Here is a 23398-nt window from a genome sequence, read left to right on the forward strand (position 1 = left end):
ACTGTTAAGTATCTTTTATATAATTTATCACTAAATTTAGGGTCGACGTTTTCTTTCCGTACATAGCTTTGCTTCCCCTGGGTGTAGATGCCTGGGAGCCAAACACTATAGACTTCTAGCACACTTACTGTTTGAAAAAAAGAGCTAATATAGTAAAGGTTAATTAATGTAAGTTTTATAGTATGCTACCTTTAAATTTTAATTTTCCTCATATCTCAATTTAATATGTAAAGACAGATAAATTATTTCACCCTAAAATCATCCTTCTCCTCTCTTTACAATCTTTTCACCCCCATCCAAACAAAGTGTTACAGACAGATGCATCAAGGCATAATACGTAAAGGAAGAAGCTTATACATTTATGGCCAACACATGAATTCGTCTTTTCCATTGCATTCCTTTTCTTTTTGGCATAATAATGATAATAAATTAAAAAACTATATACAGTTGTACAGCTTGCAGAGAACTTTGTTCACACATCTGTACAGAGGATTAACAGAAGATACGGAAAGCAAATCCACATCTAGTCCTACGTTTATACTTCACCTGTTAGCACCCTCCACGAATTTAATAATTTTCATCTACAGAATGTACACCACAGAGTGAGAGAGAAGATTAAATACAACGGCAAATATCGTAGTTTGAATTGCCACCCCTCTTATTCACACCATCACTTTACTTTCATCGTCAATAGGTAACGTCTTCAATGAAATAACACCAAGCTTTAGTTGTAGCGACACGCAAAAGTCACCACTTGGAACTTTCACTTAGTACAGGAGTTGAGATCAACCTGCCAAAATAAGTTGAGCATGCTCAAGTGACTGACATAAAACCACATAACTGAATAGAAAACATTAATTTTAACGTCAATATCTAGTAAAAACCATCATTTTCAATCTGTTGGAAGCCAATGGATAGCAAAAAGTCATCTACCTTCTTCAGAAAATGCAAACATGCCACCAAGAAATTCATCACTCTCCCCATCCTCTTCAGGCTTTTCCTTTTCACAGTGGCTGCCGCTGCTGTCGACATCATCAGTTATGACCTCAGTTGACCTGTGGCATTCATCAAGGTCCAATGCCTTATATTGCCCCTCCTGAAAAGACAGCTCAAAATCTAATGGCTTCCCTGTTGGGATAGTGGACCCTCCCACAAGGATATTCATATGTGAATCATAACCATCAGAATTTAATACTGAAAGATCACCATTCCCATTCATGTTCAAAATTGGAGCTTCTCCAACAGATATTCTTCCTGCAGGAGGCAAGTAATTTTCTGACAAAGACAAACCATTTTCAACACAATTGATAACGTGAGCATCTACATTTTTTGGGAGTTCAGGTGGAAGAGATACAATGGCTAAGGAATTCTTATTCTGTGTGCCAGACTTGATAATAATACCACCTTTTCTTTCCTGGTTGCAGTCATTCAGATTCTGACAAGTGGGAATGTAAGATTTCTCACAATTTATTGGATCCAAATCTAGCAGATGCTCAATTCTTCTTGATGAACCTGATAAAGACATTATTCTAAGTTATATAGTTCACAAATACCGATATTAATAAGAAAAATCCACATAGAGAATTATTAATTAGGAGGCTCCAATTGTCACTTGAATAACTAAAGAATGGGCTGCTAAGGGAAATTTTGATTCATCATCTTTAGGGCATTAGAATATTAGCCAAACAATAGGTATGAGGTGGGGTACAATTATGAAGAGGTATTCTCACAGCAACCAAAATCTCTATACTCCAAGTATCAAATAAAGACGTATTGATTACAAACAAGATGGATGGAAATGATTTATACATGTAACATGGATGAAAATGACATCTTACCACATTCTGAACTTTCAGTTGAGCTAAGCGATGCTGGCTTTGAGTGACAAATAACAGTCTCCTGCATGATCTTGCCTTCAACTTGATGGGGCTCTGATGATGGTGAATGTTTGTATCTTGCCACAGTGAGGCCTCTAAATAATAGAACAAAGCAAGCAGTTGAAAATATAAAAATTAAACACAGTACTCTCAAAAGGACAAATAGAGACACATTCCCTTAGCAGGGCCTCTAAATAAAAGCCCAAACACCGTAGCACATACTCATCAGGAGTATGAACAAAATAATGTCATGTTTATTACAGAAGACAGAACACTATAGCCACCAAAATTTGTTATTTATTTTAATTACGGGATGCAAATTAAAACTAGTGCCAATCTCATCATTTTGCAACAAAAGGAATAAAGAATACAGTTGCAAACCACCAGAAAGTCTAACAAATTTGCAAAACCAAACCTCAAGGTGTTAAAGTTTAATAACAACTTCTTACAAACCCCACCCCAATCACCATAGGGGAACTACCATTGAAGCAGCATATGATAGGTCCAAAATTGTCTGCCCAATTTGACGAAAATGCCAGCCATCATCCATTACCAAGACTACACATCTCCCAATCAACCTCAAATGACAAACTTTTGGCAAGATACTAACATCAAGAAGTTGCGACAAGAACTACTCAGTTTCTTAAATACACAGATAAAAGAACCAACAACAGGTAAGAATGGTCATTACCTGTCATTCCATCCTGATTTGATGCTATGAAAATGATCAAAAACTGGCAATAATTCCTTTTGCTTTAATTCAACTTCATGGATGGGAATCTTTTCAATTTCAAACTCTCCATCACCATAACTATAAACTCTTGGAGAATCCATCACATAGAAGCAAATCTAAGACAGCGAAGAAAATAAATCATAACCAAGTTATATCACCAATTTATACAAATAATAATTTCAGTTTATGACATACCTTAGATTTTTGCCATATCGGTAACCTCAGAGAGTTCATGTGCACCTCTGCATTAGAAAGATACCAGTGGGATCTCTCATGAGGTTTTACAGAACAAGTTTTTGCTTCTTTCTTTTCACTGACATCATCATTGATGTCCAGAAATTTCATGTTAAAATTATCCTTAGAAACTAGGGTTTTTTGAATTATTTCAGCAACGTCCTGTCCACTGGTATTCCCAAAAATGCATTCCTCTCTTTCTGACCAATCTGATCTTCTACATACATCCCACCATTGAACTGGTTCAACTTTGACCTTTAAGTCATCATCTTGTATATGCACAAATGAAGCTAGCCGGGTTCTTGAACCACTTTCACCCGGTTCTGGTCTAATAGATGGAAGAAGCTCATGCTGAACGACATGACCTGACGGAGTGTAAACTAACAAATGCTCCAAGGAATTGGCCCTTGAGTTAGTGCGCTGAGTGCTTTGAGATATGGAATTATGGAAAATGGCAGCAACTGCACCAGATGGCACAAAAACCTTTCCTGCGGCCGAGCCAGTGGCATTGCCAACTGTATTAAGCCACCCAAAACTACTATATTTTATTCTGCTCACCACAGAAAGTGAGACAGGTGATGGGGGTGGAGAAGAATGCTGATTGATCATGCAAGATGAAGTGGACCACCAAGGTAGAGACAAAATTGGATACAGGGAGGGCTCCTCACCCATAGAATTAAGAGATTGAAACCCAGACTCACCACCAAAAGGAGATAAAGTGAAGACATGGCAAGTCCCCTTGGATGAAACAATTGCAATCCACTGACTATAGTGACTAAAGCATATGTCCTGAATCATCTGAATACATACACAGAATAAGTATGCATGAATATGCAAACCAGGAAAACAAAGTAAAAATGATAGACAGCAAATACTAACAGCTGATGTTATTCCACGATGTAGCTTGTAAAGATGCACATGAGAAGAGTTCCAGTCGTAGATTTGAACACCTGATCCATTCCGAGAACAGGATGGCATAATACGGAAGATATTTATGTTATTCCCATAAATCGAAGCAGTAACAAGCAAAGTCATACTAGGGTCAAAACATAGTGCAGATATCGGACTGGTGTGAGCTTTAAATTGTGATATAACAGCTCGGGATACAAAATCCTTGACTACAACCTGCAAGAACCATTTTAAACAAAGAAAAGAAATAAACTAATACGTTCAAATCTAATACACAGCCTGAAAGCTTCTGCCTATCTGTTTGTGCAAGAACTCATACATGGGTCAACTAAATTGTCAAACATCATGTCAAGTCTTCTTGACAAAATCAAGGTTTTCTTTTCCACGAGTCAAATGAATCACCAAGGTCATTTTCTGGGATGAAAATAGTACAAAAAGGTCTAAGACATGGGCTCTGGCTTCAAAGTTCAAACACTATTACTGTCATGCGGGTGGGTAAATCAGACACCATTTTGCAAATTAGCGTTAAAGAAATTAAAAAAGAGAAAAAAAAAAAAGTTAACAGAGAAGCTAATTTATAATGTTTGATAATAAAATATCTCATGTTATATGCAACAGATGCATCCAAGACCTACCCCAATCCCTGCTTTACCTGTAGGGTTTTATGGAACTAGCATTTGAATGAGCATCTGAAATATAGCTAAAATCACACAGAATCTGCATAATAACTCAGCACTCATGACAGCAACAGGCTGCAATCTTACTAACATATGCCTGGCCATACAAATGAGCCCATAATTTAGAAGAATAATTGAACTTACATGCTCAAGTTATAGAACAATGATTAGATTTTCATTGTATCAGACATGAACATGAAGACATGCTTGTGTGTTCAGGATTCAATAGTAAGCTTACCATCCCTGCATTATCCATATCTGATCCTGCAAGCCTACCAACTTTCCAACCAGAATTTGATGAAACTGGAGAATTAGACCCATCAGGAAGCAGCTCTTGATAGTATTTGGACAATGTTCTGTATCCCATGTCACCAAGGTTGATTATTCCAGTAGCCAGCTGTTTGCTAGATTCCATTGCATAACGAGCAACCAGACTACTACCACCCGGTGATGTTGATGGACTGACACCAGATGGAGTAAGATTTTGTGGACTTAAGCGAGTGTTGTTTGACACTAGTGGATTGTTCGAAGCATAAGCTAACCACCTTGGACCCACAGCCATCGGACCATAACCTAGATTGACTCCTACTGTTCCTTGTCCAGCTAACTGGGGAACAGGATAGGTAAGAACACTGAATTTACTCTCAAGAGTGAGAGCATCAAAGCAATATATCTGCAAACAAATACCAAGAATGCAAGTTAAGAATGGTAAAACTGAGAGTGAATAATCATCTTAAAAACCTTCATTAGATACACATCAAGATGCTACATCACATTGATAGGGTGAAAATTGCTCCGTAAGGTGAGTTCTAATTACCACCAATGTTTACACCAAATTGCACAACCCACATCAAATGTAAAACTTTGATAAGAAGAACCCCCAAAAAAAAGTGATGAAAAAGTTGAAAATTTTGGAGTTATTGATTTAATTTGAGAAGTTATTGCTTATTATCCATTGTATGTCAATGCCAGCCTAGAGTAAATAATTAATAATGCCAACCTGCATTGCTCATTCATTTTCACTAGACCTAAGTATCTACCAACATTATATCTCAAAATTTTAACATAAAAAGAAAAAATGCTAGACAAGGAAGCACATACTTGAGTTGCAAGGCCCACAGCAACAATGCGAGGACTGCATCGAACCATACGCACGGCTGAGCGAAATCTCAGAACATGCACATAACAGTGAGAACGAAGGGAGTAAAACCTAACAGATGTTGGAGAATTAATATAGTTTCCGGATTGAGACTCAGTATTATTCTCTCTCCCTAGCCCACCTAGATGACCATGATTTTGACCCACATTCAAATTGTTAGAATCATCTCCTGCAACTACCAGTAGTAAAGGATGCGATAATCTGAATCCTTCACGGCTATCAGACTTTGTAGGGATAGGCTGCATCTGTAAAAATGAAACTGGACCATCACGCTTCGAAACCAGTTCAGCAAAATTAGAAGCATCCTCCACATCAAAGACTTGAAAACCATTCTGATAACCAAGTAAGAGAACATGCTTGAAGACGGATGGACCTAGCTCCAACCTGTCAAAGCCAGCCCAGGTTACCTGCACACCAGCAAAAATTCAAAAGCAGCTCCATGTAAACATGGTTTAAAAAAAAGTGCACATAAGGAAGGGATAAAAATCAAGATATTAGGAAGTCAACACCTTATCTTGCATAAACAAAGTGTTCAACAGAAATTTAACATGATAAGTGATGGGCTGTTCTTCAAGATGGCATCATGAGAATATTGTCTAGAAACCAAAAGCTCTAAAGAAATTTATAAAAAATACAACACAAGTAAAATAATCAAATCAATATTGACCAATAAATAATTCCAGAGAAACAAGTATAACATTGTAGCTTACGAAGTCTTCTGTCTTATCTTTCACAACCTATTGATTAAACAGCTAAAAACTGCGATTCCATCACTTCTGTTGTTTGAAGTCACAAAACCATTTACTATATTGAACAACATTTCTTTAAACTTGAACAAACTCTAGAAAGAACAACACTTAAAACTTAATTAAATGCGTATGATGTTAGTATTCTATACTAAATTATCTCTTTAGGTAATAGGCAATCGATTGTCTTGATCAGTGAATTAATCAGCTTGTGTAATCAGCTAAGACTGAAAGGAGCCCAATGCTGACCTTCACAACACAAGATAAGTTAAGGTAGCACGTTCCAAATGCTAGAAAGTGGAACTGGCACATTCAGGAAAAGTGGAGTGAGGTTTAATAAATATGGTTTGGGTATGCTTGACATAGACCGATGAATGCACTTGAGCAGAAGCAGAACAACTAAAATAGAAGAGGAAGGCCAAAAATGACAAGGCCTTTACTGGCAGAAAACTTAGTATCACAAAAGAGGCTCCACAAGCAGCCAACAAGCAAGCAATCTTCTGGTAGAATGTCATGACATGTTTTCCGGTAAAAAAGTAGGGCAGTAGCAGAAAGTTTTCACATTTAAATCCCCCCTCAAGCTGTATGGTTATATGCTAATAATTTTAATCGAGGTACTGGTATTTATGAACAATTTTCTAAGATAATTAAACACATTGCATACGCATCCAGAGAAAAGGAACACATATGGAAACTAATAAACAATGAAAGCCATATAAACTTAACTATCAAGTTTTTCATTTATCAATGAGGCCAAAAATTTGAATGAACAACTGATAAAATCTGAACTTGAAAACAAGAAAACCTGATCTTTGTCATCCTCACTAGAAGTTGAAATCGAAGCAGCAACCGACGCGCCAGCAGACCTAACCGTGGAAGCAACGGTGCTAGCATTAGTAGAAACAGTTTTGAGGCAAGAAGAGATGATCCTCAAGGAATTCGGCAACAAGCCATTGTTTTTACTCTTTCCTTTCTTCATCCTCCACCTCCTGAACTCCTCTCAACTACCACCGACTCACTAAAGAACTCCCCAGCTGCTCCGCCACCCTCCTCCACCAGCACCGCCACCGACGAGCATCGCCGATTGCCACCGACGATCGGATATACCATCCGATTCTGAGATCACTACAAAATCACAAAGAAGGGAAAAAATCCGGGAAATAGAAGAGTTAGTTGTGGTTGCCTTAAGCGTTTGAGTAGAAAGAGCCTAGTAAAAGAGTGAAGAGAGCAGGGTTGAGTTGTTCTTATTTTCTTCTTCTTGTTCTTCTATTTCTGTAAATATCTATACAACATCTGTCTGTACTCTGTAGTTTCTGTGTACTGGCTTTTTCTTTCCCTCTCGTTTTCCATCGCTCTCTCTCCCTACTTTCTCTTCCCTCACCTTAGCTGTTCCTGCAAGTATATTTACTGTTTTTCTAATTATTTTTGAAGTGATCGATGGTTTTGATAATTTATTTTTTTCCTTCTAAATGCCGGAAATTAAGGAAAATTGGGGGCCTATTTGACAACACGAGACGAGGGCACAAGGGAATATCTCTTATCGTGATGCCGAAGCTACGAGAGAGAGTTTGGTAATGGATAGACTAACTGATAATACTTGAATTTGAATTTAATTATTTTTTTAATATTTAAATTTATATTAAATTTAATTAAAATGTACATAAATTATTTAAATATATTTTAAATTCGATTATTATTATATAAATAATATTTGAATTAATTTAACTTTACATTTTTTAATCAATAATGTATATAAAATATATTTTTTTTAATAATTTATATTTTAAAATTTAATAATTTTATAAAATAATTTCATTTACTTAAAGTAATATATATAATTTTATAAATATTATTAATTATTTATATAAAAAATTTCACATATAAAATTTAAATATAATATTGGTATTATTTTTTAAATTTAAATTAATTATAAATTCGATTATAAAATTACGTTTCGATCATTGAGCTCATGATGATTGGATGTGCAGGCTTGCAATTGTTGGTTGGTAATTTTGAAATTCTATAAAATAGCCTCTCCAATGTAATCATCTTAGTTTTAATTTTGAATTCATTTTAAACACTCTCTATCTATTTTCAATAAATTAAAATATATTTAGTGATTGGTCTTATTTTATTTTTTATTTTTTTATTTATTTTTTTATAGAGTTAAATTTTCTATGTGGTTGTTTTCTCTACTTTTGTAAGTATTATTTTTATATTTTTATATTAGAATATGATTACTATTTTCAGATTACTATTGATTTATTCTGTCAAATAAACATGATATATTAAAAATTCATGACAATTGTAATAAAAAGTTCCGCTTAGAAAGACAATGATAGGTCAAAACAAATAATTATTTAAGGTTTCGTTTGTTTTGTTTTAAGAAAAAATAATTTATATATAAAAATTATTTTTTATAAAAAATATTTTCTATTATTTGATTATAATATTAAATTAATGATATATATTTATATTATTTACGTATAAATATTTTTACATTTTAATAAAATTATCAAAATTTAAAAAATAGGAAATGACTCCCTCTTTAGAAGAGAGAAAGTCATTTTCTTAAAAAATGACTTAATTTTATGTTTAATAAATAAAATATTTTCTGTTTACTCAATTTTCTAAATGCTCAAAACATTATAAAATACGAAAGATATTTTTTAAAAAAATATTTTCCATGAAACAAACATGAAAGTTTGTTAAAAAATTTTCTACATAAAAATTTTTGTCCGAACAGCCTTCGTCCTCCTTCCAACATCCACAGTAACTTCGGTTCACGTCTGTAAATAAAATATTAATTTTAATTATAATTTAAATATTACTATATGTTCAGACATGTCCATGTATCACTTATAAATATATATCTATGTAGTTAAACTCCAGGCACGTTTTTATATTGCATTCTTAATTGAAAAAGTGACATGGATGTTATTTTATGGTAATTTGGAGCAGTGTGCATGTGTTAGCATGCGTGTGGTGTGTGTTGTTGGATATGGACAGGACGGGTAGACGCAGCTGGAGCTGACTCGCTAGGACTCAATTCTTTTATGAATAAGTCGGGGTAGGCACGGCTCGAGATGATCTCGCTGGCTCCCGCATTTGGTCTATTAAGCGAAAGTCTTGCTTGAGATGTACTCGCTGGCAAAGGTTGGATTAAGAGAACTGTATAAGGGATCAACTCCCATATATGTACTGTTTGCATACTATATGGGTGTGTGAGTGCTCCAAATTACCTTTTTGCTTTTATGATGTGATTTATATAAAAATTATGAAGGTGTTGCTTTCCACTCTTTAAGTTACATTAGCTTTAAATAGCTATATAAATTGTGCTTAAAATTAGTATTTTACTCTCTGAGTCGAACGCTCACCCCTGTTCACCTTATTTTTTCTTATTTTTTCAGGATACAGTAGATTTTTTGTTGAGTTCTAATATGCCTTTCTCTCTTGCAGGTTATCTATTAATGTTTTGTATAATTTTACTACTTCTAGAATTTCACATGTGTTATAAAGTATTTTATTTGAATTGCGTCTGTAATATAATGTCATGTTAGATCTGTAAAATTATTACATGCGTGTATGATTAGATTGGATGAGGGAGTTAAGCTCTCCATTTGAGTTTATGATATTATGAGTATGTTGAGGGTGAAATGAGCTCCCCAAATTATTATATATTGTGCTTATAGGTCGGGAGAGTAAAAAACTCTCCGTTCTATAGTCTATGTTATGACCGGACTCTATCATATTGTTTTATTAAAATTGGGATTAAATTAGGCCTTAAAATTGGGTTAAGAAATAATTAGACTTACTACGGATCTCGAAGGCTTTAGGCTGGCTCAGATTATAGTGTCAATCCGGCCCATAAATTAGGTCATGACAAAAATATTTTCTGTTAACTCAATTTCCTAAATGCTCAAAACGTTAGAAAATACGAAAGATATTTTCTTAAAAAATATTTTTCCTTAAACAAACAGAGTCTTAAGATATTATTTTCTTGCAAAATTATATTCTAATTTTTATTGTAATTATTGTATGACTATTTTATTAATTAAAAAAAAACTTTATTTCAAAATAAAAAGTCAAATATATAATTAAGCTTAAAGGTGAAATTAATGAAGTGATAATAAAGTCCTTTCTTTTGATTGTGATAAGTGTGTTATTGGGGTGAAATTTGGTTTAGCCATTGAGAGACAATTGTAACACTATTCAGTCACCAATTATTGAATCTAAGATGTTTGATAAAATGTCTAAAAAAATAGTTACCGATTCCCATTTTAGAGCTTCGTTTAGTACAAGCTAATTTGCTTAACAATTAGATAAAATTGCTCCTATTTAATTATTTTTTATTTAGTCATAACTTTTTTTTTTTAATATAATTGATTTCAATTAAAATCTAAACTCAACATTTTAGAGTTTTAAAAATAATTTTAATATTATTAAATTAAAACTCATTAATTATAGCTTTTATTTTTTTACTTACATATGCACATGTACATAAAATTAATCTTAGGAATATAGTTATGAAAAATAAGAAAGTCACACAAATATGTATATATTAAAAATTAGTAATTAAAATATCTAAAAATTTATTTTATATATATTCTTTTTTTTTAGCAAGTATATCTGTTTTTAATGATATGATTAATATATTTAAATAATTATTATTCTAGATAAAAAAAATTTAAATAATGCTATCAATTAAGACCCAAATTCTAAGTTGCGTTTGTGATAAGTCTAAGACCCGGTCTATTTTAAACAGAAAACTGTAATAATCAACAAAGTTTTGTACGACAAATTCAAGGTCAACCAATAAAAACAACAGTCTTCCCAAAAATATCATCATCATCATCATCTTTATTATTATTATTATTATTATTATTATTATTATTATTAATAAAATAATTAAATTCAAGATTGGGAGGATGACGATTGGGGAATAAGAACTTGTGTTCCAGCGGATTACGATTTACTACGTTGGGCTTTGGGTCGTCGGGGTTGCGTGCCTGACGGGTTTAGCTCATCTTCTCGACACCACCTTCCCTACGTAATTGCCCACGACGCGCGCCGCCTGATCGTGCTTTGTACTCCAATTTTATTCTTTCCGATTAATTACGTTTACACTGTTAACTCTCTTCTGATTTCCAGTAAAAATCCAAACCTTCGAAGTAGCACATAAAAATACGTTCAAATTTTAACGCATTGACAGGGGGAGTCTCCGGCAGTGGATTCCAACCCTTCCCTTTTTAAAAATCATAATGACACATAAAACAAAGATGCTCACTGCAATAACCATTAACACCATTGGATTGCCATAACAGAGCGTTTTGGATTTTTTGTAGTCTAGGATTCCTTTATGTATTTGAGTTGATAAAATATCCAACATTCTAAAAGCTACTTGACTAGGATTCTATGCTGCACAATAAGTCTGAATACAATTTCATCATTCAGTTTTGGTTCCTCCTCTTGTTTCTTTGCATTCATTCTTTGTTTTTAAATTTTTGTATATACACAAGTTAAAAAGCATTGCGATTCATTCCTTCGGAATAGGAATTTCCTTTCCTCTCTTATAATCTTTAACGAAATCTAGCATTTTGGTTTCCAACTTAGCATTGCCAACTTCAACGGCACAACCTACAGTCAGTAGTTCCATGGTTAAGGGGAAAATGGAGCCTCGGACTCCAATGCCCAAAATAGGTACATAGCAAAATCAACTTGTTAGCTTAAATGGGATGGGTCTAATTCTTGGGTGACTTATGTTCCTCTGTTCTGAAGAGCTCATCGCGGAAAGCTTTCCGATAGAATGCCACTCGGGATTTTTTCGTGCATTTAAAGTAGCCGAGATTACCATTCAGAATCTGCACAACCTGCCATTTATGTCCAAGTGTGGACTCTTTTATCACTCGGAAAAGGAACTATATACCATGAACGAAATTGTCAAAGACTCTTTGGCTTTCAAGGAATTGTGGATACCTGAGTCATTTGAGGCCTCCGTAATGAAGACTGTTGTATGCATAAAGAAGCAGCCAAAAGCATGAGATTCATCTGTCCAGCATTATAATCATCTGCAAGATCAGGATCAACTAACTCCCTAATCTCACTCTTCTTGAGCAAAGGTTTTGCCTAGAAAGTAAAAAAATCTATTTCATTATTGTCATCCATTTACATGCATTCTTTGCAAGTGCTTGCTGGTTACCTTAATTCTGAACAAAAAGCAGGAAAGACACAGGAAATCATACCCACAAGACAAGGCTTTGCTGCGAGTAATCCAGTGCTCGCCGCCCTGTGACTAATTCCAGCAACAATACACCAAAGGCAAAAACATCTGTTTTTTCATCCACTATTCCGTGCATTAGGTACTCTGGAGCAAGATAGCTGTGACAAATAAGAAATTGAATTAGTTAAACTTTTATTAGGAAAACAGCAGAATGTTAAGTCCGTCCTAGCTTTACTCACCCAAATGTGCCCTCGAATTTGGGTACAATGTGGTGAGTCCAATGCTCGGGTAGCCATTTTGCAAGCCCAAAATCACAAATCTGAAGTACACATTTGAGGTATAGAACTATTAATTATCTATCTCAGGTTCATGACATGTGCATATTCTCATATTCAATGCTTGATAGGTTTGAAGGATATGCCTGAGGCTCAAAGTCTTCTGTAAGCAAAATGTTAGCAGCCTTGATGTCTCTATGCACTATTCTTCTCTGGCAACCATCGTGAAGATAGAGTAAACCCTCAGCGGTTCCGAGTGCAATCTTATACCTAATGTCCCATGTCAATGTCTCTTTGGAGCCTAATAAAATGTAAATTTATTACAAAAATGGAAAGGGGAATGGACCATTCAAATTTCAACATGGAGAACCCAAAAAAAGATGAACTAACCATAAAGCAGAGAAGCTAAGCTCCCATGGGGAGACAATTCAAGAACAAGGTGCATTCCTCCTTCAATCCCATAGCCAATTAATTTAGCTGTATTAGGATGGTTTACATGGGCCATAATCCCCATCTCTGATAGAAAGTCCCCAATCACCTCATCTGGTGTTCCTCGTGTCAGCCGCTTAATAGCCACCAGTTTCCCATTTTTCAAACACCCTTTGTAAACTTCGGCATAACCACCCTTTCCAATCAGATTTTCTACACAAGAACAAAGTTAAATTCTCCATAATTTCTATCCCAAATAGGACAATTTTTATATTAACAGAGATTAGAGAATACAAAACCTCGGCTGAAATTGTTGGTTGCAGCTTGGAGCGCAGAGAGAGTGAAGCTCGTTCTTGGGGACTTTAAATTGTATGAATCAGAATTTGAATAAAGATTTGGTACCATCTCTCTCATACTAGAGCTCCTTCTCAATGAAAGTTTTAGGACACTGAGAGGATGCAATGTAGCTAAAGGCTTCTTTGATCTACTTCTCAGCAATTGGAAAAATCCATGCCAACGGGAAGTGGGTTTTGAACTTCTTTGAGCATCCAAGTCTGATGTGGGTTCTCTAGAAGAACAGCTTTCGGATTCTTCGTTCCTGAAGCATTCTTCAAGAACCCCAACAGGAGAGCTTGTATCCGTCTTTTTCTCCATATCTAAATGATCGCACAACCTGCTAGGTCAACATGATTTAAATGCAGAAAATATCAACAGATGATTGAGAGGCAAGAAGTGAAATGATAGAAATTTCCTTTTTACCTGGAGCAGAAACAGAGACACAGGACAGAGTATTGCACTTTCTTATTGATTCCAGGGACCACCTTCTTCACAAAGTACTCTAACCGATTAAAATGTTCTCTCTCAGATTCATAGGGGCGTGGACTTCTGTTCTCCAATAGGTCAAAAAACAATTAAAAAGAAAGATTTTCTTAATTTTATCAGTGCAAGGCAAGCTTTCATTGAGAAACCAGAAAGTTACAGGCCAAATTCTCGATTTTAACTTGGATTGACAATTCATAAAAGCTTCTTACAACTGAAAATTTTCGAAGGAAAAAAAAAATAATAGGAGAAAGCAGGGAGAGAGATTCAAATAACAAACCGGCAAATAGCGAACCAAAAAACAGAGAAAGCAGATAGAAAAATTTCATCTAAAATCTCATGCGAAACTCAAAAAGAAAATCGCAAACAAAAGAAGAAGAAGGAGAATGGAAAAGGGTATAGGACAAACCAGAGAGCAGAAGCAAAATCCTTCAGAGAGGGGGGACAAAGAGACACAGAGAGGGTGGCAGAGAACGTAGCATAGAAGCACAAGACAGTCGCAGATGTGGACATAAATCCATAGTTACTCTCACAAATAACTGCTCGTCTGGTCAGTGATTCTTTTTTCTATTTAAATTAATAATATTAAATTATTATGTTATATTAAAAAAAAAAAAAAAGGAAAATAGTAGATTTTGTAAAGTTGCAGAGGCTAAAAGATTCAGAAGTTCTTATCCACCGTACCCGAATGGCGGCTGAGCTTTAATGGTGGCTGGACACAGCCTGCTCTTGTGGGTCTCTATTGGCTATTGCCTTTTCCCTTTGCTTACGATTATACCGTGGCTGGCGAGAAATTCGTCTTTCTTATGAGCCACACAAGCATTGTTCTCTGGAGCCGCTCTCTAAATTTATATTTTTCATATATAATGTGAACATTGCATGAAAAAAGTTAAAAAAAAAAAAAAAGCGTGTGAAAAATCATAATAATGATTAATTTTTATTACTTTTAAAAATTTTGTAAATTTTTAAACTTTTGTATATGTTTTCATAAGTTTCACAATAATTAGTTTCACTCTTAGTTTATTAATTAAGATTCAATTCATAAAATTAATCCTCACAGAAAGATAGGTATCAAATTGGAAAATTTTCAATTAATATATAAATTGATTTATTTTTTTTTATTATACGAAAAGAAATATTGAAATATTTTCATATTGTTATTCATGAAATTATCCTTTTCTGTATCTTTCAAAAGTTCTTATATGGAAGTATTAGTATGGAAAATGTGGTTCAACATAAAGCAAAATTTAGTACTCCCTCCTATTTAAGGTTTTTGCACTGTAAATAATGAAATAATTAAATTACTTAAATTGTAATAAATATTTATTAATTTAATTAAATTGTTTTTTATTTTATTTAATCAAATCAATAAATGAAAAAATGGTAAAATAATTTTTAAAAGATTGTAAAAATATATATTGTATTTAATAAAAATAAAAGTAAAATTAAAAAAAAATAATACTCTTGATGTTTTTAAAACAACAAACAAATTAAATAAAATAACTTTTAAAAGGCAATCAAGGGGCATTGTTACTCTTTAATTAACACAAATAAAGACAGGAAATTAGCCTAGCCAATAGGGGTGAGCACAAAATGGTTAAAATTGAAAATTCGAGTCAAATCATTTAAGTTTAGTTTTTCAATTTTGTTTTTCGATTTAGTTCCGGTTTGAAATTTTTCACAAGTTTAGTTATCGGCTCAGTTTGGTTTTTTAATCGAAAAAACAATGAAAAATCAAATTGATTGGAAAAAAATGAGTTTTATTGTTTTAATCTTTATAGTCCTTAATGCTCCATAGTCTAGCTCAGTTCACTCATTAGCAATAGGTTATTTATATTGATTTCAATTTTAATATTTAAAAGCTAAAAAAATAACAGATTCAAAGACTTAAAATCGATCAAATCAAATCGAATTAAATAAAAAATTCTTAATTCGATTTCATTTGATTTTTTATTAATTTTAATTCGATCTTTAAAATAATTTTCTTTAATACTTTAATTATTTTGGTTTAGTTTGGTTCAAAGCTAAACCGATTAATTACACACCCCTACTAGCTAGCAGCAGACATAGAGAAGACAAGCCAAAAAGATTACGCATTGATAGATATCATTAAAACCAATCTTTTATAGTAATTGCCAACACCTTTAGTATCTATCAATGCAATGGATTGTGCTTTACTTCTTAATCATTTCAATGCCATTATCCACAATCACTTGTGGTTCTGGAATTAGCATTTATTAATTTCCTCAATACAAGATGCCTACTTACAACTATTTAAGGTTCTACCTGGCATTGAGATGTTGATAAAAAAAAATTAAAAAAATATTATTTTAAATGTGGTCATAAAAGGTAATTAAAAAAATTAATTTGTTATTGTAAATTTTTTATAATTATAATATATTAAATATAAATTTAAATCATTTTTAATACCCTTTAACTAATATATTTATAAAAGTATTTTCTTAAACAATGTCAAATAAATTCTAAATAAGTTCTTAATTAATTACGTGATTAAAATCAATTGATTAACACAAGAGTGTTCATTTTGTAACATTAAATACTTAAATTTTGACATATTTTCATATAAAAAACTTTACATTTTATATTCAATTTACTTCTTTTTGTTTAAAGTGAATGCAAGCCATCCAAATTAATATTAAATGAAATTATCAATAAACCTAATTAATCAATTTAATAATACGTGCTTGACAATCATGCCAAGGCAATTAGTACAATCACTATGCACTAATAAAAAAGTTGAAAACCCTAATGCATACTTGCCTATCTAACCCCAAGTGAAGAGATTGTAATAACGAAGCATACCAAAGTAAGGTATTTATTAATTTATTGTTAATCTATTTGCCTTGTTCTACTAGCATCTGCCATGCTTCTCTTTAAAGCTTAATAATTAACAAAGAGATAAGCAGTAGAATACAATTTGGAAGTCACTTTTCCTAGCTTGATTCATGTATAAGCAGTGTCAACGTTAATCTGTTTATGGGTTGGTGGCTTGTTTCTGTTCTACGTTAAGACTTGACATTGCTTTGCCACATTAACAACTTTTTTTTTTCATTATACATATATATATATATATATTAACTTATAATCAAAATAATTTGGAATCAATTTATACATATTAATTTTTTTTTCTTTTTAATACTAATTCTATTGAATTATTTTTTATTTTTTATTGAAATGAATGTAAATAATTAGATGGTAACTGGGTGTGGATGCAACATAAATGCTTCAGTTGATCTCATTGACTTAGACAATCAAATCCTGTTAGTTCTAACTTCAAATTCAGCAAATTTATGCATTGGAATTTATAGGTTCGTACGGGACAGTGCCATCGAGACAATTATAGTAGTCTAATGATCCTTAGCTTTCAAGGAAATATTTTGACGGTTATTTATATTGTAATTAGCATTTAGAATTTGAGAGGGTGATTTATAAAAAAATTTTTAAATAAAAAAATATTTTGATTAAAGTAAACTGTAATAATCTTAATTGGAGGTCGTTACCGACACTAGAGTTAAGGTTGTTGAAATCCATAGCAAGCCTAAAAACCTGTTAACTATAGATATATCATTGTATCTCACAATCTAAGCATATTAAAAAAATTACATTTTAATTTTCTCATTAATAATTAACATAAAATTAGTTTAAAATTTGAACATTTACATATATAAAATTACTAAAATATAATTAGTTAATATATACATTCTTATATAAGGAATTGGCTTAGATTTTAACCATTCATAATTACATCACACATACATATACACTTTTTCCCCATTTCTTTATTGGTAAAATCTTCGAATTCACTAAAATATTTCATTTACGATAAACCATTTGATGTCAAAAAATAATAAATGTTACACTAATAATATAATATCATTATTTTTATATTTAAAATTTAATTAACCGTATTTTTTAAATATTTTTATTTTAAAATATTATATAAATAATTAATCATTAATAATTAATATATAATCGCTAATAGTTAATATATCTACTTAATTATATAATTAATGTTGCTGTACAAAGTACACATGGCAAAATTTGATTTAATTTTAATTAAAATGTTTGAATTTTCAAAGTAATAATTTCGTCAAATTTTCTTTCATACTTTTCAATGCCAAAGTGTATTAAACTTATTATTTATGCAGCCTATTCAAGTATAGACCATTTATGTTGAAATTAAAGACTAAAAAAAAAAAAAATCTTACGAATTGAATCATGATTAAATTAATAACAATAACGTGAATAAGATATAACTTTTTTAATTCTCTTATTTTTCAAATGTTTTTTTTTTTAATTTCATGTACTTAAATGTTGAAATAGACAGAATATAAAACATCTGAGATCCACTTTAACAAATTTAATTTTTATATTTTATGGATATTATCATAATTATAATGATAACTTTATATTTACGAGAAAAGTTTAAAAATTTATCATATATAAAAAAGCAAAAGAAATTTTATAAAAAAAAAGAAATATAGTTTTAATTAAATTGAATAGGACTGGAATCATGAGAAGCCTGCAGCCTGCAGTTTTGATTAGGCCCTTGATGTTGAACCACAGGAGTCGTGCGTGAGTCGGCCATTGATGGTCTCCAAATCCCGTTTTATAAAAAATTAATAATGCCCATGAATCCATTCTCATCTTCAAAAAACAGGACCAATTCCACTTTCCTCAGACTCATGCACCCAATGTCCAAGGTCCGCCAAGTCCAACTCGCATCCTTGTGATGAGAAAAATTATTAAAATATCAGATAAATATATATTTTTTTTAAATAATTATTATAATTATATAAGAATATAAATATTTTAACATAAATAACACTAATTTTTTTTTATATTTCTCATTAATTTAGAGGAAATATAAATAACCTTAATTTTGATACATAATAAAATCAATTTTAAAATTCAATTTATAATACAAACTATTTAAATATTAGTTTATATTAAAATCGTGTTTAAAATTTTATTTATAAAATAATTTTAAACTATTAATTTAATTTTTTTTATTATAAAATAATTATAGGTTAGCAAAGTTTAACATCAAGTCATATATATCAGGTAAGAAGAGATTTATTGTTGATTAAAATCGATATTCATAAAATATTATGTTATAAATTGAATTTTATGAGCAATTTCATTATAAAATTAATTTGATCCCCATATAAAACGTAGTAAGACTGCATCTTCCCGACGAGAGAAATGGTTCATTGGCGGGTCACTGTCTCTCCTGTGGGAAATTTCCGCGATTGACACCAGTCTACAAGATTATGGGAAGACGGACTGACCAAAATCAACCACGGAAAAAATCTGCTTCCGCTGCCTTACACTAATCGTCAGTGGCTGCTAACCTACGCAGACGCAGTAGACAGTAGACACCGTGATCGATTGTTCTTCCACTTGCTTCTCTCATCACCATGTGAGCCCAGTACTATTCTTTTCTTCGCACAGTTCAACGGAGGTGCGTGCCATTGTGGATTTTTGACTTGTTATTCAATATGTTTATCGCTAAGACGGAGGAAATTGGACATGTGTATACTTTTTCAATTCAAGTGAAGAAACAGGAACCGTAGTGGAAGGAGAAAATGAATATACTGTTTAACTGTAGAATTCAATTAGTATATTTTTGTAAGTTAATAGAAATTGATTAATCCGAAAAAAGAATAAAAAATCCACAAAACCCAGTAACAAGAATAAAAAATATTATTGGTTTCAAAAAAAAAAATCTTAATTAATGCTTCATTTAAATGGGCTTTTTTAAAAAAAAAAAAGATTGAAATATATTAAGAATGAAGCCGCAAAGAGCCTAATACAAAATTCAGTTGTGATACAACATTAAGAGAGAAGGAGGGATTACTAATAATTTTAGTGGCTAAAGAATGTACTACAGAATCACAAAAACGCCAAACAAAACTAACTGTATTTGAATGGAAGGAAAGAAAATAATAGAAGGAAAATAAAAGAAAATAATGATTAAATAAGAAAATAATTTTCTAATTTTATGTTTGAGTTAGGAGAGAAAATATTTAGAGAAAAGTTTTTTTTTAAAGAGTAAAATTATAATATTATCTTTAAATATTTAAAAAGACTAAAAAATATAAAAATATTTTATAATTTTAAATATTTTTCTTTTACTTTTTCTTTAATTTGGAGAAAAAATAGGAGTGAAATTTAACTATTATTTTCCTTTCAAAATTTTATTTCCTTCTTATTTTCTTCTTTAATCAAATATAAGTGAGTGAAAAATAAGATTATTTTTTCTCAAATTTTTCTTCTTCCCTTATTTTCCTTCAATCCAAACACAACTTTAACCAAACATAAATGAATAAAAAATAATATTATTTTATTCTCAAATTTTTATTCTTCTCTTATTTTCCTTCAATCCAAACACAACCTAAAAGTGATCCGTTCACACCTGCACTAAACTCCTTAGTATCTTGAACTATACTGGAGATGTTCACTGTTACTAATTAACCTTCCAAACGGGGCTTCACTGTTACTAATTAAGAGGGGAGAAAAAAGCAAATTACCGGTAAACTTCCTGGAATCTGCCTCTCTCAACTGTCAACTTCTCAACCGGGCGGGACGCCGCCATAAATAGAATATAGAAAAACACCAGCTGCTTCATTTCTAATCAAATTATGCCTTTTCATCTCTGTTCTCATCTCTTTACTTCATGATTCGATGAACCCGCAATCCCGAGCTTTCCCCATGTCCCTCTTCCGCTACTACCGTCACCTTTTCTTCACATTTCTAGCTCTCTCCTTCACCCCGACCCTCGCCCAAAACGGCACCGCCTCATGCCCCCTCGACTTCGGCATCCTCCGCAAGCTTATCGCCGACTCCCAATCCACCAGTATTTCGCCCTCCCAGGAATGCCAGTACGTCAAGCAAGGCTTGCGACTCGTCCAGTCCTATTTCCTCCAGCGCAGTAATTCCTTCGTCCCCCCGCTCGACTTGGCCGAGTCGTGCTGGCAAGCTTACCAGGATTTCTTCGACGATTTCCTACCCAACTTTGATGTTCGATCCTCTTGCGGCTTCAACACCAGTTGGATTTCTGAAGGCTGCATGAACATCACTACCAGATCCCAATTCGAGGCCTTGGTTTCCAACTCCTCACTGAGTGACGTCATTTCCAATTGTAACCAGCCGCTTGAGAATAATTCCCCCTGTGCCGCTTGCACCACCAGCTTGTCCAGGCAACAGGCCTCGTACTTGACGGGGAAGTCCGTCGGGAACTTGTCGGATTGTCAAGCGTATCCGTTCATTTATGCGGCAGCGTTCGCTAATAGGTATGGTCCCACCGATAGAGGCACAGTTAAGTGTTTGTTTTTGCTTGATTTCGTTCCAAAGAAATCGGATCGCAAAAAGAAGAAACTTTTGATTTTGCTCATTTCTATTTTGGGTGTTGGATTGTTGATAGTAATTGGCTGCTGTTGGTTTTTGAGGCGAAGATATGAGGCTTTGAGTAGGAAAAAGAAAAGAGATAGAATTGCTGGGGGAGTTGATATGAATTTGAGTCGTGGATTGGAGTCCATCAGTGGAAGTACTACTCTGGTTGAGTACAAATTTGATGAGATAAAAAAGGCAACTGGGAATTTTTCCAGGGACAACATTATTGGAAGAGGAGGCTATGGAAATGTGTATAAAGGTGAGTTGCCAGATGGGTCTCAAGTTGCTATGAAAAGGTTCAAGAATTTGTCAGTCGCTGGTGATGCTAGTTTCATACATGAACTCGAGGTTATTGCCAGCGTGAGACATGTGAATCTTGTTGCATTGAGAGGCTACTGTACTGCCACTACTCCATTTGAGGGTCACCAGAGGATAATTGTGTGTGATTTGATTAAGAATGGGAGTTTACATGACCACCTGTTTGGATCTCGGAGGGAAAAGCTCAGTTGGCCTATTAGGCAAAAGATTGCACTGGGGACCGCCAGAGGATTGGCTTACTTGCATCATGGAGCTCAACCAGGAATCATTCACAGGGATATTAAAGCCGGTAATATACTTTTGGATGAAAGATTCGAGGCCAAGGTGGCGGATTTCGGGCTGGCAAAGTTTACCCCCGAGGGTGCAACACATTTAAGCACTAGGGTGGCTGGAACTATGGGATATGTTGCTCCTGAGTATGCTCTGTATGGGCAATTGACAGAGAGAAGCGATGTGTATAGCTTTGGTGTTGTGCTTCTTGAGCTTTTGAGTGGAAAGAAGGCACTCGTTGTAAGTGATCATGAGAGCCAACCAGATCTGGTGACTGATTGGGCATGGTCATTGGTGAAGAAAGGGAGAGCTTTAGATGTTATTGAAGATGGTATGCCGGAGTTAGGCCCACAAGAAGTTTTGGAGAAGTATGTATTTATTGCAGTTCTTTGTTCTCATCCACAGTTACATGCCAGGCCAACAATGGATCAGGCAGTAAAAATGTTGGAAACAGACCAGTCAATTCCCACTATCCCAGAAAGGCCAATTCCTCTGGCAGCCGAGATGGACGATATTGAGAGAGTAAGCAGTTGCGGTTCAGGTAAGCTCTCTAGTCCGGCTGGCCACAAAACATACATATTAGAGAATGATCGCCCTTCTAGCTAAAACGAGACAAGGTCTAGTTCGGACTCTGGACCAGTGGAATTGCTGTAAATTATGTTGTTTGGCCGGAGGGAATTATTTAAGCCTTCCAGTGATACTTCCATGTTCCACCTGATCCTAAGGTTTCAAAATTTGGAGCCACACCTCCATTGTGAAGATAAATATAGAATGAAATTTGATACTTTCAAGTGATATAGCAATATTACAATTTTTTTTTTTTTATGAAGCTTTCTTGTACATATGCCCTAATTTTAGATTAAAATTTTTCTTACGATTTGCTATGGCCTAAGATTTTAATGATGAGATTTATTAAATATATGAATTTTACTTATTTATATTTTAACATATTTATATTTTAAATTTATAATGATGCTGAGATGTCAAGTTTGGTAAGAATTTCACTCATAAAAGATCTCTACTCAGTATTTATGGATTTAGGCCCTAGGTTAAGAATTTCTTACCATTATTGAGACAATGGTTTTCCTTTCCTAAGCCCATCTGGAAAACCTTGATTGAGTTGTGTGACATTACAGAAGACGAAGTGGGGGTGTTTCTTGGCTATGCCTCCCCTAGGTGCTCCCACTATTCCCCTTGTTCCAAGTCCCCTCCTTCAATCGCATCCATGAACCATTAGCCCACCCATAGCTAGGTTTGGGTTGTAGTTTCTAGTTTCTAGCCATATCATATGATTATATGATGCTGAGCAACGTTTA

At 33.3% G+C, this 23398-nt stretch overlaps 3 protein-coding genes across 8 annotated transcripts; 1 reads left to right on the forward strand and 2 right to left on the reverse strand.

The window, feature by feature from the left end:
* Nucleotides 1-358: 358 nt before the first annotated feature.
* LOC110658776 (autophagy-related protein 18g) lies at nucleotides 359-7901 on the reverse strand. 4 transcript variants are annotated; one of them, XM_058152685.1, is made up of 10 exons: nucleotides 7141-7888; nucleotides 5532-5996; nucleotides 4669-5103; nucleotides 3724-3969; nucleotides 2806-3642; nucleotides 2569-2726; nucleotides 1839-1972; nucleotides 1405-1512; nucleotides 934-1254; nucleotides 359-790 (listed from the first exon to the last, which is right to left on the reverse strand). In XM_058152685.1, exons 1-10 carry the CDS (start codon nucleotides 7312-7314, stop codon nucleotides 786-788), a joined length of 2883 nt encoding a protein of 960 aa, XP_058008668.1. In that variant the 5' UTR covers nucleotides 7315-7888; the 3' UTR covers nucleotides 359-785. The 4 variants fall into 4 exon arrangements, with proteins under 4 accessions (XP_058008668.1, XP_058008667.1, XP_058008666.1 ...); XM_058152684.1 differs by having other exon boundaries at nucleotides 934-1275; XM_058152683.1 differs by having other exon boundaries at nucleotides 934-1512; nucleotides 7141-7901.
* Nucleotides 7902-11767: 3866 nt separating this feature from the next.
* LOC110658778 (receptor-like cytosolic serine/threonine-protein kinase RBK2) lies at nucleotides 11768-14719 on the reverse strand. 3 transcript variants are annotated; one of them, XM_058152689.1, is made up of 9 exons: nucleotides 14488-14719; nucleotides 14019-14144; nucleotides 13559-13915; nucleotides 13221-13472; nucleotides 12982-13131; nucleotides 12795-12879; nucleotides 12578-12713; nucleotides 12312-12461; nucleotides 11768-12205 (listed from the first exon to the last, which is right to left on the reverse strand). In XM_058152689.1, the coding sequence occupies exons 3-9, from the start codon at nucleotides 13911-13913 to the stop codon at nucleotides 12077-12079; spliced, it is 1257 nt and encodes a 418-aa protein (XP_058008672.1). In that variant the 5' UTR covers nucleotides 13914-13915; nucleotides 14019-14144; nucleotides 14488-14719; the 3' UTR covers nucleotides 11768-12076. The 3 variants fall into 3 exon arrangements, with proteins under 3 accessions (XP_058008672.1, XP_058008670.1, XP_058008671.1); XM_058152687.1 differs by having other exon boundaries at nucleotides 13559-13932; nucleotides 14488-14713; XM_058152688.1 differs by having other exon boundaries at nucleotides 13559-13932; nucleotides 14019-14149; nucleotides 14488-14713.
* Nucleotides 14720-20482: 5763 nt separating this feature from the next.
* Nucleotides 20483-22866, forward strand: LOC110658774 (probable LRR receptor-like serine/threonine-protein kinase RKF3). The gene has a single exon (XM_021816515.2). The coding sequence runs from the start codon at nucleotides 20787-20789 to the stop codon at nucleotides 22686-22688; it is 1902 nt and encodes a 633-aa protein (XP_021672207.2). The 5' UTR covers nucleotides 20483-20786; the 3' UTR covers nucleotides 22689-22866.
* Nucleotides 22867-23398: the final 532 nt, after the last annotated feature.

Source organism: Hevea brasiliensis, chromosome 9, assembly GCF_030052815.1.
Source record: "Hevea brasiliensis isolate MT/VB/25A 57/8 chromosome 9, ASM3005281v1, whole genome shotgun sequence".
Lineage (NCBI taxonomy): Eukaryota > Viridiplantae > Streptophyta > Magnoliopsida > Malpighiales > Euphorbiaceae > Hevea > Hevea brasiliensis.

What these genes read in the sequence shown, in the direction of transcription:
- LOC110658776 (XM_058152683.1), bottom strand. Translation starts at nt 7,314, where the DNA reads ATGAAGAAAGGAAAGAGTAAAAACAATGGCTTGTTGCCGAATTCCTTG. An exon ending in ATATGGATAATGCAGGGATG is followed by an intron (nt 3,970 to 4,668) that starts GTAAGCTTACTA and finishes TGGTTCTTGCAG; the next exon opens with GTTGTAGTCAAGGATTTTGT. An exon ending in AAATCAGGATGGAATGACAG is followed by an intron (nt 1,973 to 2,568) that starts GTAATGACCATT and finishes TCTATTATTTAG; the next exon opens with AGGCCTCACTGTGGCAAGAT.
- LOC110658778 (XM_058152689.1), bottom strand. Translation starts at nt 13,913, where the DNA reads ATGGAGAAAAAGACGGATACAAGCTCTCCTGTTGGGGTTCTTGAAGAA. An exon ending in AACCAACAATTTCAGCCGAG is followed by an intron (nt 13,473 to 13,558) that starts GTTTTGTATTCT and finishes GTTCTTGTGTAG; the next exon opens with AAAATCTGATTGGAAAGGGT. An exon ending in GCTTACAGAAGACTTTGAGC is followed by an intron (nt 12,880 to 12,981) that starts CTCAGGCATATC and finishes TCAAATGTGTAC; the next exon opens with TTCAGATTTGTGATTTTGGG.
- LOC110658774 (XM_021816515.2), top strand. Translation starts at nt 20,787, where the DNA reads ATGAACCCGCAATCCCGAGCTTTCCCCATGTCCCTCTTCCGCTACTAC.